This window comes from Ochotona princeps, chromosome 15 (genome assembly GCF_030435755.1).
Source record: "Ochotona princeps isolate mOchPri1 chromosome 15, mOchPri1.hap1, whole genome shotgun sequence".
NCBI classification, from domain to species: domain Eukaryota; kingdom Metazoa; phylum Chordata; class Mammalia; order Lagomorpha; family Ochotonidae; genus Ochotona; species Ochotona princeps.
Genome location: NC_080846.1, coordinates 53,081,069 through 53,099,537, shown reverse-complemented (window position 1 = coordinate 53,099,537; position 18,469 = coordinate 53,081,069). Strand labels below are relative to the sequence as shown.

The window sequence follows — 18,469 nt, the reverse complement described above, 5'->3', positions numbered from 1 at the left end:
AAAAAGGTATTTTTTTTTCTTTTATACAAAAACAAAAAAAGAAGAAAAGGTTTAATGAAAATCCAGAGTTAGAGAGAGAGATCATCCACTGACTCACTCATCAAGCATCCACAGTGGACCAGGAATGAGCCAGAGCAAAGACGGCTTCCCAGAACTCAAACCAGATCCCCGTGTCACCCAGGGTCTCCTCCACCACATGTCCTAGACCAGCAGAACTGCAGGGGAAGCAAGCACCTCAGATCCCAGCGGTGGCCGTCACGAGTCGCTGGTGTTGTGGGTGGCAGCCCTCTGCTATGCCAGGGCACCAACCCTACTTATTTACTCTTCATGAATATTGCTGTGATTTTTGTTACTGTTATTTCCTTTATGCTCTCACTTGACTTTGTGTGTAATCTCTGGTGTAGTGTCTATCATTTTGTCATAATTGTGTAGGAAATTCTTGAAGGTGACGATACTGTTTTATTCATCTTTACTTAGCACTCTGTATGGATCATCTATTCAGTGTTAAAAAAAAAATTGTTTTCCTTGCATTCCCAAAGTCCCCTTAGCCATTGACTACACGGTGTGGCTTTAAGACAAGGCTGCATGGCATTTCTCTTTTATTTCCCCTGGACCAGAAAGAAAATTTATGGCTGGACCTGTAATCCTTGATTTTCATCCATCATGATTCTTCGCTGTAGGAAAGGTTATGAGTTATGATTCTTTGGAATCTTCCAAATTGTGTGTTTATTTAGCCCTTAATTGCTTGGAAATTGCACAAGGTCATAAGTGAAAACTGCTGACCATTCCCTGTTTGGGAGACGTGAATCCTAAAGCAACTACCAGATGATTTCATGCTCTTAAAGAACGAGTGAGCCACAGTAAAGGTAGCAAACCACTGAATGCCCACATGATTAGGAATGTGTTATATTTCATTTGAAAGATGGGATGACAGGGAGAATAAAGACAGAGATTTTCCATCCACTGCTTCACTTCCCAAATGGCTGCAACAGCCAGGGCTGGATCAGGCCAAAGCCAGGAGCCAAGAACTGCTCTCTGGTCTCCCAGGTGAGTGGCAAGGGCCATGTTTCTCTTCCTTCCCAGAGGCATTGGCAGGGATCTCGGTTGAAAGCAGAGTACCTGGGACTCAGAATGGCTCTCCAAAGTAGGATGCCAGCATCTCAAGCAGTGACTTAATTTTACTGTGCCACAGAGCCAGGCCCTTGTTCTATTTCTAACATCAGGATGTAGACCAGGTGGAAAGCATCCTCCAGGCGCATTGTGGTAGAATGGATTAAGCTCCCATCTTCAGTTCCAGCATGCCTTATGCGTGCTCGTTAGAGTCCAGAATAGTTTCCTTCTAATGCTTCTGGAAGGCATTGGAAGATGCTCAAATACTTGGGCCCTTACCGCCTTCATGGGAGACCAAAATGAAGTTCCAGGGTCCTGGCTTTGGCCTGGCCTGGCTACTGCTGTTAGAATCTTTTGTAGAGGGCCCTGCTTGATAACCTAATGGTTGAATTCTCGCCTTGCAACCACCGTGATCCCATATGAGTGTTGGTTCGTATCCCAGCTATTCCAGTTCTAATCCAGCTCCCTGCTTGTGGCCTGGGAAAGCAATCAAGGATGGCCCAAAGCCTTGGGACCCTGCACCCGCAATAGAGACCTGGAAGAAGCTCCTGACTCCTGACTTCCTATTGGCTCACCTCTAGTCATTGCATCCAGTTGGGGAGTGAACCAGTGGACAGAAGATCTTTCTTTCTCCTTCTCTCTGTAAATCTGCCTTTTCAGTAACAATAAATTTAAAAAAAAAAAAAAGGACCACTTGTAGATATGTGCTTGAATGGCCCGGTGGTTGTAGAAGTGTTCTGTCACCTCTTGGCCTCTAAGGCTGGGGTTGGCTGGCAGGTTAGCACAACCCTCAAAGGATCTGTAGTCCATTTATGCTGAGTCATTTTCATTGATCCAAGATGGTGGAGACAGTAGTTGGGAACACGCTTGCTTTGCACTCTGCCCGGCTCTGCGTCTTCCCACGTGTCTGGTGTTGACTGTTGGAGATAGTGGCTGCTGGAGACAGTGCCGCTGGCTTGGGTCCCAGGCTGCTCGGTGCTCATCTCTTGGTTGCTTGGGTCAGTATCTTGTTACAAGATTGGGTCCCTCACACCTGCCATCACTGCAGACACCTGGTGTTCATGTTGGTGGAAAAATACATTATCTCAGTGGGAGTGGAAGGTTAATCCTCCTAGTATTTGTTTAGTTCTCAGAAAACTTGAACAACAGGTTTTCCTCAGACATAGGCCTTTTTAATGCAAATTTTATAGCAGCACAGTTATGACACTCCTGTATGTTCCATCTGCCAGATGGCAGAGCATCTCTTGTTAGTAATGACTGCGTTGGGATTGGGTGTTGTGGCTGCAGCAGGAGGCTGGGTGGTTTGCAGCATTCTTCCCCTCCTTTCACCCTCCCCACGTTGTCGCAGTCATCCAGGACACAGAATGCTTCAATACTACCGTCTCCAAACTTTCCTGACTTCCAAAGACCCATTGGGAGGTGTTTTTTGGAAGTATAGATTCCTGGATATTTCTAGATTTTTGTTTACAAAGACAAATCTGCCATAGCCTAGGCTGGGTCAGGCAGCCTCTGACTGCCCCAGACCAGGACTCAATGTGGCCTCCTGCGCTGGTGGCAGGCATTGAACTGTGTGAGCCATCACATCTCGCAGGGTGTACGCTATCAGGACACTGGAGTCAGGAACCAGAGGCAGGTATTAAACCCAAGTCCCCAGCCGGGAGACACAGTTCTCTTGCTATTTCATTTGCCTTGCTCGAATGTCTAGGTCTTAGTCTACACCTAATAGATCATGATATCTGTGAATGGCACCTGGGGATTTTATTTTTTCTAAATTCCTTAGGTGATTCTGAAAAAAAAAAAGTTCAAATTTGGAAAACATGGTATAGTACACCAAAATCTGCTTGATTTCAGCTGGTTAGAGTAGCCCGGGGTAGACAGAGAAGCAGGAGAGGAAGCTGTCGAGGAAAGGGACGAGTCTGGGCTTGGAGCGCCCTGTGATTTTTGTGTCATCCCTCTGTGCTGCTCACCTCTTAGGCCCTTGTCCCTGGATCACTAAGTTCCTCTCTCTTGGCCTTTCGGGTCCTGTAAGGTGTAAAGACTTCTCTTTCTCCCATTTCCAGTTTTCCATCCAAACACAGATGTCTCTTTGATTGTTCTCTGACTACCCCGTTTTATTAATTAATTCAGTCACTCATTCAACAGATGTCTATTGTTCCAGGCAGTGGGCGGGCTGCAGAGATGACGACGACGCAACCCCTGCCCTCCACTGCGTAGTCCAGCATCGACACATGATTCAAATGCCAGCAGTGTGCTAAGTATTATCGCAGAAATACAGGAGTGAAGTGCTTACCATGTGACGGGAGGGATCATGTTGGAGAGGAATTTGGGGCAGAGACTTGCGGGCAGAGAAAAGAGGACGGGCATTTAAAATACAAATTCATTGGAAAGCAGAATCTCTGTCTTTTTCTTCCATAGAGATCTGCTGCCTTGTAACCTCACTCTCCAAATGGCTGAAAACAGCCAGGATCTAGAAGCTAAGCCAAGTCTCCCACTTGGGAGACTGGGGCCCAAGTATTTGAGTCATCATCCACTACTGCTCAGGCATGTTAGCAGGGAGCTTGATCAGAAATGGGGTAGTGGGGCCAGTGTTTTGACAGAGTGGGTAAAGTTGCTGCCTTTGGCACCAGCATGCCATACATATGCTGGTTCTAGTCCCAGCTGTTCCCTTTACTTTCTAGCTTCCTGCTGTTGTGCCTGGGAAAGCATTAGAGGATGGCCCAAGTGTCTGGACCCTTGCAGTCAGTGCAAAACCTTGAAGAAAGTTTAAGCTCCTGGATCTGCTCTGCTCAGCCCTGGCTGCTGCAGCCATTTGGGGAGTAAACCAGGGGATAAAGGATCTTTCTCTCTTTCTCTCTCTCTCTCTCTTTCTCTCTCTCCCTCTCCCTCTCCCTCTCTCCCTCCCTCCCTCCCTCCCCTCTCCCCTCCTCCCCCTCCTTCATCCCTTTCCCTTCTCCCTCTCCCTATTCTTCTCCATGTTCCTTTTTCTCCTCCCTCTCTATTATTTAAAAGAAAGGCAGAGTAGCAGACTCCAACTAGCCCGTCATTGTGGGGTCTGGTTGTTTCTAGCAGTGGGTTAACCCCTTCTGCCAGAACACCTGCCCCAGGAGGCGCATTTTAAAGTGATTGATGCTCCATTGTGTCACATCTCCTTATTTGTTTGCTTCCTTATGGATCTGCCAGGGACCATTGGCATGGCTAAATTAAACTCCTGATTAACTTCTTTACAAACATGAGGTGGTTAGTAGTTAGTTGTTGTCCAGGGTGCCACATCTAGCTGTTTATCCCATGATCATTTGCTGACGGTGGATGATGGAGACTGTGAGCATGAAAGAAAAGGTCTTATGAGGCCCTGTCAGATGTGTTCTGAGCCTGCAGAAATGAGCTTTGTGCCCTGTAGCAGAAAGGGAGAATGAGCCAGAGGAGAAGGGAGGGGAGGGAAGGAAAGAGAAGCAGAGGTGGGAGAGTCTTGAGTAGAGGTGGCAGAACTTGTGAATAGTGCGCGGAAGGAGGACGTGCTGTCATTTCTCCTACAGTACAAGACAGGGCTCCCTGTTTCTAACAAAGATTTCCTTGGGAGGTCCCTGGACTGCTGATTTCTACACCTCTGTTGTATGTACTGTTTGAGATTTTTGGGTTGTCCAATTCGAAGTGGTTTGATTTAAGTTTTTTCTACTTTTATTAACTTTTATTTAATAACTAAATTGACACATAAGAATAAGAACTATTGGTATATTCCAAAATGTGATTTGGATGTGTGATTTAAGATTCATACGCGGGCATGTTAATAGGAAGCAGGATCAGAAGTGAATAGTTGGTGTGCCCAGCCGGCTGGCACTCCAATATGAGATCATGGAATGTGAGCCTGTCCGCATGCTTGGGCTCTGCTTCTCAGAGGCCGGCAGCTTTGGCAGTTAAATATATCCCATCCCTCATATAGTAGCTTAAGAAAAAAAATTTGCTTATTTTTATTTGAAAGGCAAATTTACAAGAGAAGGAGAGACAAAGATCTTCCACCCACTGGTTCACTCTCCAGATGGCTACAGTGTCTGGGTCTGACTCAGTCAGGAGCTTCTACTGGGTGCAGGGTCTCAAGGCTTCGGCCGTCCTCGACTGCTTTCCCAGGCCACAGGCAGGGAGCTGGATGGGAAGTGGGGCAGCCGGGACATCTCCCTGCACCTGTGTGACGCGCCAGTGCACAGGTGCTGAATTAGCGTGCTGTCCTACAGCACACTCCCAGTCGGAAGGGACTTTAATCAGCCAGTTGTGATGTAAACTGTGTTAGCCTTTTCATGTTGACTTTACATACATCACTTTAAAGCAATGATACGTTTTCATTCTAGTCATGGTTTTCTATGATTTTGTAAGTGTTAGAAAAAAGCTTAGCAAGAATGAAGCATGAAGGAAAGAGTATTGTTTCAGAAGCTGGCTCCTTCTTGAACCACCAAGTAGAACACTCTTAGGGTTTTTGAAATCATCATGGTTGGCTTTTGTGAGTGGAGCCTTCTTGTGAGAAACTGGGCAGAAGGGTTTGACTGGCTTTTACTTATTTATTTTAAATTCACTGAGGGGTCCTCTGTTTTGTTAGAGAAACGACAGACTGTTGTGATTAAATTTGTTCCGTTTAATGCCTAGTCATGATTGAAATCTACAAGACTCACTGATTTTCGTAATAATGGGTATTTATTATAGAAAAATTAGAAAATATGAACAAAAATGAAAAATAGCTAATATCCACCCATAATTTTGGAGGCCATAGCTAACCACATACTATTTCAATGTATAAACATCAACATTTTTTATCTCTTTAAAAATACTCATTTTCATGAAAAGTGGTGAGGATGGAGAGAGATGAAGGTTGAGATCTTCTATTCCTTGTTCCATTTCCCAGTTGGCCATAACCACTGGGGCTGGTTCAGGTCAGTATACACCACTGAGTCCCCACTTGGGTGGCAGAGGCCCAGGGAAATGGATGATATTGCACTTTTTCTGCCAGGCACATTAGCAGGGAGCTAGCTTCGAAGTACAACAGCTAGGACTTGAACCAGCACCCTGAAACGCAGGGCTGGCATCAAAGGTTGCAGTTTCACAGTGCCAGTCTGAAATTTTTCTACACACCTGTATATGTAAAAACATTGTTATTTAAATATTTAATGTGGTCTGTAAACTGTATCTTGCTTTTTGTGTTAAATATTTTGGCCATGTTATCATGTTAGTAAACATACAACTTACAGACCATCCATTCTTAGTGAAAAAAAAAAACACAACTGTTTTTGAGAATATATAAATCAAGTCTGTTTTTTAAATCAGACTATTAAGTATATGAAACAAAGTGAAAAATCCCATATAATCCCATCCCCTGCTGATAAATAGTATATGGATTATTTTCTGTGCATGTGCAACTATGATACTATATTTTGCAGAATGTCATCATATGTATCTCCTGGTTTGGCTGCTTGCAGCTTACACTTCCTGTGCCATGAACTTCCTGCAGTGTCTGTGTGTCTAGAATGCTTACACGTGATCTACAGGCTCTTCATCCTGACACTGCTGGCATTGTTGCTTGAGAAGTCAATTATGGGCCATCCTGAGAGTTGAAGGATGTTGAGGAGCATCTTTGACTCTGTCCCCTCAATGCCAGCAACCAACAGCTCTGTCTCCCAGTTGTGACAAAAAATGTTTCTGGTGGCTGGTGCAGTAGTGTAACTGGCTAATCCTCTGCCTGCCAGTTTGTGTCCCAGCTGCTCCACCTCCCTATCCAGCTCCCTGCTTGTGGCCTACAGAAGCAGTAGAGGATGACCCAAAACCTCTGGATACTGCACTCGCCTGGGAGACCTGGAAGAAGCTCCTTTCTCTGAGCTTTGGACAGGCTCAGCTCTGGCCATTGCAGCCATGCAGACATTTCTGGAATCAGCAAATGGAAGAGCGATCTCTCTGTCTCTCCTTTTTTCGTAACTCTGACTTTCCAAGTAAAATTAAAAAAAAAAATCATAACCATCCCTTTGGGATGACGGCAAGATTGTTCCTAGTTGTGTGTAGTTGTGTGTCAGCACAGATGTAAGTAACCTGTTTGCTTTGAGTTGTTCCCCTGCAGAAAATAGGCATACAGTATCCTTACCTTAATCGAGTTTTGTGTCCATGTATACATATTGTCATTTAAAAATTCCTGAAAGTACAGTTCTGAACCCAAATTTTGGTGAAAATTCCCAAATTACATCAAAAAGGAGTATTTTACACCTATTTTTGATGGGACGTTTCTTACGCAGCTCAGTTTGTGCTCCCTACTATCTGCTTGGGTGGTTGAATCAGAAACATCTCCTCGCTGTGTACTGAACCCTGTCCAGTCTTCCTCCTTAATTCCTATGTTCTTTCCTTCCCTTTCATCTTTAATTCAAACTTGGCCAAACTCTTGGTCTCTGTAGTAGCCCTGGGGCGGCATCTAGTCTTTCCAGCTTCTGGGCTTGGTTCCTGGCAGCCCGTTGTCCTCCGGAACTGTGAAGGTGCTGTGTTAACAACTTGAATGCTTAACTGATACTTTACACCAAGTTTTAAGTTCTTTTTCGGAAAAGAATGGTTGTTATGTCATATGTATTTTTTTCTCTGAGGTAGCTCTCTCTCTCTTTTTTTTAAGATTTATTTAGTTTTATTGGAAAGGCAAATATACAGAGAGAAGGAGATACAGAGAGAAAGAACTTCTGTCCACTGCTTCACTCCCCAAGCAGCCACAATGGCCAGAGCTGAACCAGTCAGGGGCCAGGAGCATCTTCTGGGTCTCCCACGTGGGTGCAGGTTCTCAAGGTCATCCTCGACCACATTCCTAGGCCACTAGCAGGGAGCTGGACGGGAAGCCAAGCCACCTGGATATGAACCAGTGCGCATATGGGATCCTGGCACGTGCAAGGCAAGAACTTGAGCTACTAGGCTACCACGTGGGCCCTCTTCTCCCAGCTTCGATTCACTCATTCACCTTGAAAGTTCTTTTGACCCTCTACATTTCCTGTTTATTTCAGCTCTGCTTTTTACCCATCCACTTGACCCTGTCTCTTTACTCCTGGGAATATTTCTTGATAGTTTAGTCACACATTTTTGCTGTATTTTTCACTTATGTGTTTGTTGGTGTTTAGTGTATACTTTAAACTTTTAACTTTATAGAGAAGATATCAACAAATCTTACAAACGAGTGAGCGGAGGCGAGAGTGTGTTGGGCTTGAAGCCTGCCATCACAGCCCGGTGCTCGGATACAGAAGGCTGTGTTGATAACCATCGGGGAGTCTGGACGTTGGTGCTGATGTTATGTGGCTCTGTAGAGGAGCGTAAATGTCTCACTAACCAGTTATGCTTAGTTGGTTAAAATATTATCTTGGCAGCCTTGTACCTTGCAGCCTTCCATTTGGGGATATCTTAGATACCAAGGAAATTAGGGGCAGACAGGACCTCGGGTATCTCTGTCATGTGTAAGGACAAAACCCTCCAATTTTCTACAAGAAGTCATCCCTGTGTCATTGGAAAATCACATGTAGCAAAATCCTTGGCAAAGACCCCCACATCCCACCCTACTTCCGACCCCCCAACTTCCTGTGTGACAGTTTGGCAACAGTCTGTAGGTAACTTGCACAGTGAGCAGCCACAGGACAGGGTTAACGTATAACGTGCTTCTGTTTCTCACTATTTCAGGGGACATCACACAGAAGGGATATGAAAAGAAGAGATCCAAACTCCTGTCTCCGTACAGCCCGCAGACACAAGGTAGGCAATGAGATCATGCTTTGACTGTATCAGTATTTTCACACCAGAAACGCTGTGCTATAAAGGATCTAGCTCTTGTTTGTTCCCTTTTCCCTCCCTTGCTCATCAAGAGAGAGGATTTTTTTAAAAAAGCAGAAGGAAAGAAAGGAGGAAATGGCTCCTGCTCGAGCATCTGCTGTGTGTGGGCACTTTTAGAATCCCTGAGGTCATCAGATTGTCTGCCCAGAGCGGGGCTGGCAGCCGGAGAGGATCAGTGACAGAGACGCGCAAAGCTGCTTTCTAGTCACGTCAATATTTAAATTGATCTGCTGATTCACTCCCAAGTATCTGTAACAGTCAAGGGCCAGCCCGGCCAAAACCAGGCGTGCTTAGGCCAGCAGCACCTGTTTCCTCCCAGACTGTGCACTACCAGGAAGCTCAAGTTTGAAAGTGGAGGAGCCAGGATTTGAACCCAGGCACTGCAGTGTGGGACAGAGTCCTCCCAAGCGATGTCTTAATCACTGTGCCAAACATCTGCACTGACTGAAATTTTTAAAGTGACTTAAGCTAATTGCTTACAGGGAAATTGCTTACTGGGTTATGAATCCCATGAGGACTTTGTATCCCTCATAATTTTCATGCTAAGCCTTGCATTGGGTTTATGGTCTGTAAATACTTGTTGAATGACTAATGGAACAAATAATTGTAGCATGCTGATATTTCACTGAGGTCCTTGTTTTATTTCCTGCATTGTTCTTGAAAGCATAGTGGTATTTCAGAAAGTTAATGGTAATACTAAATTAATTTGTAAATTATTAATTGTTTTATTGCATAAAATTATAAAGTCCACGTTTATTTTCGTAATAGGCATTTTCTACAAGCATTTTGAATACCCCTCTGTATATGGGTTTCAAAACATTTTTTTTCTCCCTTAGCATCCACAGCTTGGTTCTAGAACTCCTCCCCCCACGTGAAAATATATGTGCTCAAATCTTATCAAAAATGGCATAGTATTGGCATATAACCTACACTTATTCCTGTACATTGAAATCATCTCTAGTTTATTTATAATATCTAGCAGAATTGAGCACTATGTGAAGGTTGTTATAAAGTGTTATTGACGGAATGACAGTGAAGTCTGCACATGTTCAGAGCAGACAGTTTTCTCTGAGTGTTTTCAGCCCTTGATTGGTAGAATCTGAAATCTGTGACTGTGGAGGACTTTCTTGATAGTCATCTATTTCATTATGTCTGTCTCTCAGTTGGAACAGCCTCACAGAAGCCCTCCCAGGTGAAGCAGAAGCCATTTGATCTTCCCACATCTGTGCCCACCCATGCCAACTTCCTTTCTTCCAATGAAAACATTTATCTGTCTCTCCAGCCACAGTCCGTCCTCCCACCTGTGTTTTAGTCCCCAACCCCATCCACTCTCAGAAACCTTGTGCTATTCGGTGGCACCAAGAGCAGGGTTGGGAGAGGTCTACCCTATATGCCCACGATAAAGAGATGTGGCCTCTGTAGCAAGTTTGAAAGCAGTTAACAAAACTGACCCAAAAGTTGTCAGCTTCCTTATTATCACTATAGGCAGCGCTCCTAGACACTGAGTAGCAGGTACTGCTCCTGCTGAGGCACACAGCTGCATTGCCCCTGCTGTGCTGTTGCTGTAGGCTACCTGTCTCTCAACCAGATTCTCACAGATCATCATACTCCTTACCAGAGGCTGCTTCTGTCTCCACCCTCTTCACCAGCTGCTGCCGCCAGCACACTGCTCACAGTTATCCGTACTCACCACCTCAGCTGTCTGAGCTGTTCACTTCTCAACCTAGTTCCATCTGTGCTGGACTATGATCATTGAATCTCTGTAGTACTTGCAGTACCCCTCAAAATACTTCTAATGAACACTCCTTGTGAGGTCAGTGCGATGGCCCAACAGGCTAATCCTCCACCTGAAAGCACAACATCCCTTGTGGGCGCCAGTTCACATCCCAGCTGCTGCACTTCCCATCCAGCTCCCTGCTTATGACCCGGGAAAGCAGCAGAGGTTGACCAAAGCCTTGGGACCCTGTGTCCATGTGACAGATCTGGAAGAAGCTCCTGGCTCCTGGCTTCAGATCTGCTCAGCTCTGTGCACTGTGGCCACTTAAGGAGTAAACCAGTGAATAAAAAAATCTTTCTCCCTGTGTCTGTTTTTTTAAGTCACCCTTCTCTTTTTTTTTTTTTTTTTTGTAAGATTTATTAGATTACAAAGTCAGATAAACATAGAGGAGGAGATACAGAGAGGAAGATCTTCCATCCGATGATTCACTCCCCAAGTGAGCCGCAACAGCCAGTGCTGTGCCGATCTGAAGCCAGGAACCTGGAACCTCTTCCGGGTCTCTCACGCGGGTGCAGTGTCCCAATGCATTGGGCCGTCCTCGACTGCCTTCCCAGGCCACAAGCAGGGAGCTGGATGGGAAGTGGAGCTGCCAGGATTAGAACCGGCGCCCATATGGGATCCTGGCGTGTTCAAGGTGAGGACTTTAGCCACTAGGCCACGCCGCTGGGCCCAATTCACCCTTCTCTTACTACTCCTCTGCGTCATTCTTGCAGTCTTGTTTCTGCTCTGTTGGGTCAGGATAGGCCTTTAACCTAGGCTCCACTGGGAATGCCTGCGTCTCATCAGAATCCGGGCGCTGCTCCCAAGTCCAGCTTCCTGTTCTGCTCACTCCAGGAGGCAGCGGATGATGATTCAAGTAATTGGGTCCCTGCCACTCAAGTGGGAGACCTGGGTTGAGTTTCTGGCTCTCAGCTTTGGCTGCACCAAGTCCTGGCTGTTAGGAGCATTTGGAGACAAAATAAGTGAATGGGAACTCTTTTTTTATGTCTTAAATAAATGATAAATATTAAGAAATAAATGTTTTATTTATTAGCACATAAAATGTATTGGCGTTTTCAAGGCAAAACTCCAAATCTTCGTAACTTCTTACTCTGCCATCACTGATTGGTTCTCACTTGGCACCCTGCACCAGGAGTGCCTTGGGACTCTGTGCAAAGATTGCAGGGTTTCTGATGCATTAGTTTCCAGCTAATACAGATGTTACCAGTCCAGAGACAACACTTTGAAAATCGTTGCTGTATGCACCTGTAGCTTTATAAAACATTGGTGCTTTCTGTTGTTGCTGCTGCTGTTTTTGAAAAGTTTTATTTTTTCAAGATGTACTTTTATTTATTTGAAAGGCAGAGTTACAGAGAGAGGGAGTGCAGGGGCCCAAGAATTTGAATCTCTTCAGCTGCTTTCCCAGGCACATCAGCAGGAAGCCAGATCAGCAGGTGGCACCCGTCCTGGGTGCCCGCACTGAGAGCAGCAGGCAGCCTGCTTTCCCTTAGCAGTAGCCCCTTTATAGCTCATCTCTGTACAGTCAACTCCAACGTAAGTGTATGCAGTCAGCGCCGCTGTCTTCTGAGCTTCTGATCAATGTATCCAACTGCAACCTTAGCGAAGGTCTCCTCTACTTTAACAACATAGAAAATGGAATTAAGAGATAAGGTTTATTTTAGTGTCAAAAAAACCTGAAATTCTTGCATATTATAAAAAGACTGCATTGACTTCAGAATGTTTTGGCACCAAAATAAACTTAACCTTTTTTTCGAAGATTTATTTTATTTATTTGAAAGGCAGAGTTGGAGCTGTCTCCAACTTTCTGGAGAGAAAGACAGTCTTCCATGTACTGCTTCACTCCCGAAATGGCTGCAGCAGGCAAGGCCAGGCCACTCTGAAGCCAGGAACCAGGTGCCGCGGGCCCAAGCACTTAGGCAATCCTGTGCTACTATTCCAGGAGTACAGGAGGCAGCTGAATCAGTCGGAACTTGGGTTACCAGAGCTACAGATTGTGGCTCAACCCACTATACCACAACAGCAGCCCTATCAACTTGTTCTTTAATTCAGTCTGCTGCAAAGCTTTGGACATACCCCTGCATTTCTGAAAGTCACCTGCATTCAACCTGTCTTAATTAAATGTGTGACCGTACATGCACCTCTGCTATCATCCCTTCTTCATCGCACACCCACACTCCTCAGCCCCCAGCCAGCATCCAGGCTGTTCTGCGCTTTGCTTCTAGCTTTCTCTGGGTAAATACAGCTCATGTTCACAAATCCTCCAAATAAAAGATGCAACAGTCACCCCTGACATCCTCTTCATTCCCCACCTCCTGCCTGTCACCAAATCCTACCAGTTTTCTAGCCTTCATTTGGTATTTGATAAATTTAATTTTCTAGGAAATTGTTTTGTGTTCATTTTCATATTTTTTCAAAAAGATTTTACTTGTTTTAGAGGTAGAGTTGTATAGAGAAGGGGAAGGAAAAAGAGGGGAGAGAGATAGCTGTCTTCCACTGCTTCGTTCTCCCAAATGGCTGAGACAGCTGGGACTGGGCCAGGCTGAAAGCAGGAGCCAGAAGCTTCATGAAGATGGCGCTTATGTGGATAGCAAGAGCCCAAAACCTGGACCGTTTTCTGCACTTCCCACACACCTTACCAGGGAAGTGAGACAGCGAGACCAGTGCTGTGGCATAGCCGGTTAAGCTGCCACTGCCTGCATACCCAGTATCCCATGGCAAGATCAGAATTTGTGTCCCAACTGTCCTATTTCCAATCCAGCTCCCTGATAGTGTGCCTGGGAAAGCAGCAGAGGATGGCCCAAGTTCCCAGGCCCCTGCACCCACATGGGAGAACCAGAAGAACCACCTGGCTCCTGACTCCTAGCACCTGGCTTCAGACCAGACCAGCTCTGACCATTTGGCTGTTGTGGCCATTCATGGTATGAGCTAGCAGATGAAAGATCTCTCTCTCTCTCCTAGTCTAACCAACTCTGCCTTCTAAGTAAATAAGTAAAATTTAAAAAAAAAAGGAGTGAAACAGCTAGGATTCCATATGGAATGCTGGTGTGCAGGCTGAGGCTGAACCCACCATGCAGCACTTGCCCCTGAATTTATTAAATCAGCTGCTGCTTCTTTTCTCCTTGATCTGTCTACCAAAAGGTTTATCTTTCAAAAAACAAGCTTTTAATTTTGTTGATTTTTTTTCTTCCTGATTATCTAGCTTATATGAACCTCTTTTCCTTTTTTTTTTTTTTAAAAAAAAACTTTTTATTTAATCTTCTGTATATTTTCCAAGTTGCATGCTTAGATTGTCTGTCTTCTCTCGTAAGATAAGTGTTTATTCATTTCGTCATGGTCAGAGAGCATGCCTATACAGAATCAAGTCTTTGTTAATACATGCTTGCTCTTTGGGTGCATTTCCATAACTCAGCTATTTGTGTTTTAATTGTCTGGTGGGTGGTTCTGCGCCCATCAGCTCAGACTAGTTCCTTGTGTTGTTCATGTTCTTACTAACATTTTGACTGTTTGATCTATTAAATGTGTAGAAATGTTGAAAATCTGTGTTTGAGATATGCCAGTTTTCCTTGCAGTTCTGTCAAGTTTTATTCCTGTGTTCATTCACTTTTTAAGCGTCTCCTGTCTGCTGAGTCACTCCCCAAACACCCTCAATAGCGCCCCGCCAGGACTGAGCCAGTGAAGTGGGAATTCAGTCCAGCTCTTCCACGAGGGTGACAGGAACTTGAGCTTTCCAGATTGCCTTCCAGGGTCTACACAGCAGCAGGGCGGAGCTGGGCGTCTGAGGCACTCTGCTATGAGATGTGGGTTTCCTAACCACTAGCCCAGATGCGCACATTTGTTTTAGTGTTTTAAAGTTATGTTACTAGGGCTGCCATGATGGCTCAATCCTTCACCTTACAAGCGCCAGGATCCCATAGGAGCGCCAGTTCCTGTGCAGCCACATAGGAGACCTAAAAAATATCTCCTGGCTTCTGTCTTCTTGATGCTGGCTCAGAACAGCCCACCTATAGGTGTTATGAGCATCTGGGCAATGAGCCAGCAGATGGAAGACCCCACTCCCCTATGAGTTTCCCCCCAATCCATAACTCTGTCTTTCAAATAAATACATCTTTTTAGAAAGGAATAGTGCTCACTTGTATCTTTTAAAATAGAAAATCAACATTGCAACATTGTATTGCCAGAGAAAATATGTGCAAACACTAACTTTCTGAAATTCAGATTACTGATTAATTTAGTGAAGGGGTTTGTTTGTTTGTTTAGGTTGAATGTTAGTTCATTCTGCATTGCATAGTTATATATATTTTGGATTGCTTTACTATTGTTGGCTAAATCTTTATAACTGATTTTCTTTTTTTGTTTGTTTTTTTTTCTTTTATTTTGTATGTTTTTCTTATAACTGAATTTCAGTATACAATTTAGAAATGTAATAGAATAGGGAAACATGAAAGAGAGTATGAGGTTAAAGAAAATGAATAGCAAACAGTGAAGATTGAGGACAGTTTGGTTGATGTCGATTCATTAGCGTCGTAGAGAGGAGGTTCTCAGGCTCCTAGGTGACAGAGATCTGCTGTGTCCAGGTTACCCTTGGAAAGCCCTGAAGTCTTCATTTCAGCGTTGGAACTAGTTGTGATTTCTTCAGGTTTCTAAATTTTCTTGTAAGATGTATTTGTTTGTTTATAAGGCAGAGTTACAGTGTGAGAGGCGGATGTATAGAGGGGAAAGATGTCTTCCATCACTGATTCCCCAAATAGCCATAACGTCGGGCCTGGCAGGTCAAAGCCAGGAGTCTAGCACTCCATTTGCATCTCTGACATTGGTGGCTTGGACTCCAGCATTTGGGCCGCCTTCTGCTTTCTAGCTGCATTAGCGGGGAGCTAGATCGGAAGTGCAGGAGCCAGAACCCTATCTGGCAGCTACTTGACCCCCTACGCCACATTACTAGCCCCTGTTATTTCTTTTAATTAAACAAAAGCCCAACTTTATCTGATATGTGAGAGAGATGCTGTCTTTTCATGGTGTGTGTGTGGGCTTACTAAGGTCAAAATCTATCTGAGGTCTTGAAATGTTCCCGCTTTGAGAGCCACGGGAAAAGCAAGTCCGTGGCAGGCGGACACCAATTCAATCTTACCCATTCTGCAGCTTTCCATCCTTGGAGAGTTGTGATCCACAGAGTTAGAAGCTACTAGATCCAAATGAAGCGCTTCCCTCACACCTCAACTCTCATACTGCCAGTGGAGAACAGGCCAGGGAAAGAACTCTCCTTTTTGGCATTTCCCAAAGAATTAAATTTCAAAGCACATGCCTTTTAACTCCTCTATAAATTAGTCACTCAGAGTTGCAAAAAAATGAAAACTTTTGTGTAGGAAGGCAGCTTCCTCCTGCTGATCCTCTGGTGTACTCTTTAAGGTTAGATGGAATGCAATGAACGCAAATAACTGATCATTCTGGAAGAGTTCATAGACTCAAGGCTTGCTGAAAGACAAAGTACATGTTTACTAAGCACCTGATGTGCTTTAGGTATTTGTTAGACACCAAGCAAAAAGTGTGGGTTAAGATTGATAGAGGGGCTGGTGATGACATAGAGCCTGTAGTGGCCGCCTGTGTTGCGAGCATCCCATGTTAGTGTCCGTTTGCATCCCAGCTGCTCCACTTTCATTCCAGCTCCCGACTCCCAGTTACTCCACTCCCCAGCCTGCTCTCTGCTGATGGCCCGGGTGATTGGGCCTCTGCTACCCCTGTGGGACACCTGGCTGAGCTCCTGGCTCCTGGCTTCACTCTGGCCCAGCACCCAGCCATTGGAGCCATCTGGGGAGTGAACCAGCGATAGACAGTCTCATTTTCTTCTGTCCCTCTCCTGTTTTCTCTCTCTGACTCTTGAAATAAAATTCTTTTTTAAAATGTAGGTCGACATAATCCTGCCTTTGTGTGCGTCTGCTGCCTTGCCCTGCTGTTCCCATGTACTCATGCCTGCCCAGCCCGTTGAGTGCCCGAGTTCAGGTTCTGAGTGATGACTCGAGTGGTTGGACCCTTGCCATCCAGTCAGATTGAGTTCCCAGCTGTTGCAGACATTTGAGGAGTAAACCAACGGATGGGAGCGCTCTGTCTTTCAAATACTTAAAAAAAAAAATGAATTTTAAAAATTAAAAAAGTTTATTGTCAGGGACCTGGGATGGGTGGGAGTCTGGGTGGGGCTTTTCCCTTTATCTCCCCCATTACCCCAGATACAGGGGGGAAAAAAGAGAGAGAATGGGGAAACAATGATCTTACCCACTTTCCTGTAGCTCTTGACCCTTTGTGCCTAATCAACTATGTAAAGATTATCAAAATAAAATAATAATTTTTAAAGTTTACAATAAAGCATACAACTCCAAAAAATAGCCTGTTCTCTTCCCTAGAAATACCTTCTGTCAATTGTCTTGTTTATTTCTTCTGGTATTTCCCTTTCTTAAAGTAATATTTGTATTGCTTTCAATTTGTTGCAATATTTATTTATTACTATAAAGGAGTAGTTTTCCCTCTTACCTTTCCCTCCATTGACCACACAGACACACACACACACACACACACACACACCCTTTCCATTTCTCCTTTTATACACACTCAGTATATTATATATTTTGTTCATAAATTAGCATTTAATGTTCATTATTATGATTATGCAGATATACACAGCTAAGCCTAATGGTTCATTTCGTTGCATTTCCTTCTCACACAACATTTTGCTTTTTCAGAGGAGGTCTGTCACATTAGTTCCATTGTTTTTGTAGTGCTACCTCCTAGTGCCATCTTACCTTGCAAGCATCTCAAGCCATTGTTCACTTGCTTTGTAGCAAATCTTCAGTATTAATCTAGTTGTGTTTTGAGAAGGAGTGAGCATGTGTTTGATCTGTTTGCTCAACAAGAATTGTTCTGTTGTTGTCTGAAAGCAAGAGCAATAGAGACCGAGGGAAGGACAGAAAAGCACACTCCCCAGTGGCCACGGCATCCAGATCGGTGCCAAGGTGGAGGGTCCACGAACCTAGGAGGGAAGCAGGGACTTGTAATGTCTTCCCTGGCACGTCCAGGAAGCTGGCTTGGAAGTGACATGGGGAAAACTGGAATTGGCACTCTGATATGACACACTAGTATAAGCAGTAGCTCAACTGGCTGTGCTACAGTCCTGTCACTCCGTCCCTGCCAGCACTCCCGCCAGCACCACTGGCCTTAGCCAAGAGGATTTTGTTCTTGTTGTTTGAATTTTTAAAATTTGTTTGATTGATTGTTTCATTGGAAAGGCAGATTTACACAGAGAGAAAGATCTTCAACCCACCGATTCATTCCCCAGATGCCTACAACTGCTGGAGCTCAGCCGATCTGAAGCCAGGAGCTTCCTCTGGGTCTCCCACACGGGTGCAGGGTCCCAAGGCTTTGGACCATCCTCTGCTACTTTTTCAGGGTAAAAGCAGGAAGCAGGAAATGAAGCAGCCAAGACATGAACAGGCACCCATATGAGATCTTGGTGCTTGAAGGTAGAGGATTAGCAAGTTGAGCCATTGTACCAGGTACCCAAGAGTTCTTTTTCCTAACTTTTCTTAATAATTGTTCCTGGTGGCGGGAGGCGGGAGGGTCCAGCCTAGTGGCTGAAATCCTCACCTTGCATGCACCAGAATCCCATATGGGTGCTGATTTGTGTCCCTGCTGCTCTACTTCCCATCCAGCTCCCTGCTTGTGGCCTGGGAAAGCAGTAGAGGATGCCCAAGACTTTGGGACCCTTTACCCACCTGA

At 44.8% G+C, this 18,469-nt stretch overlaps 1 protein-coding gene across 2 annotated transcripts in view; it reads left to right on the top strand.

The window, feature by feature from the left end:
* DIP2B (disco interacting protein 2 homolog B) overlaps positions 1 to 18,469 on the top strand; it is a 206,762-nt gene that overhangs the window by 89,574 nt on the left and 98,719 nt on the right. For both annotated transcript variants that reach the window (XM_058673818.1, XM_004598967.2), the window contains exon 2: positions 8,782 to 8,853. In XM_058673818.1, the coding sequence (XP_058529801.1) occupies positions 8,782 to 8,853 (72 nt within the window). The remainder of the gene's footprint in view (positions 1 to 8,781; positions 8,854 to 18,469) is intronic.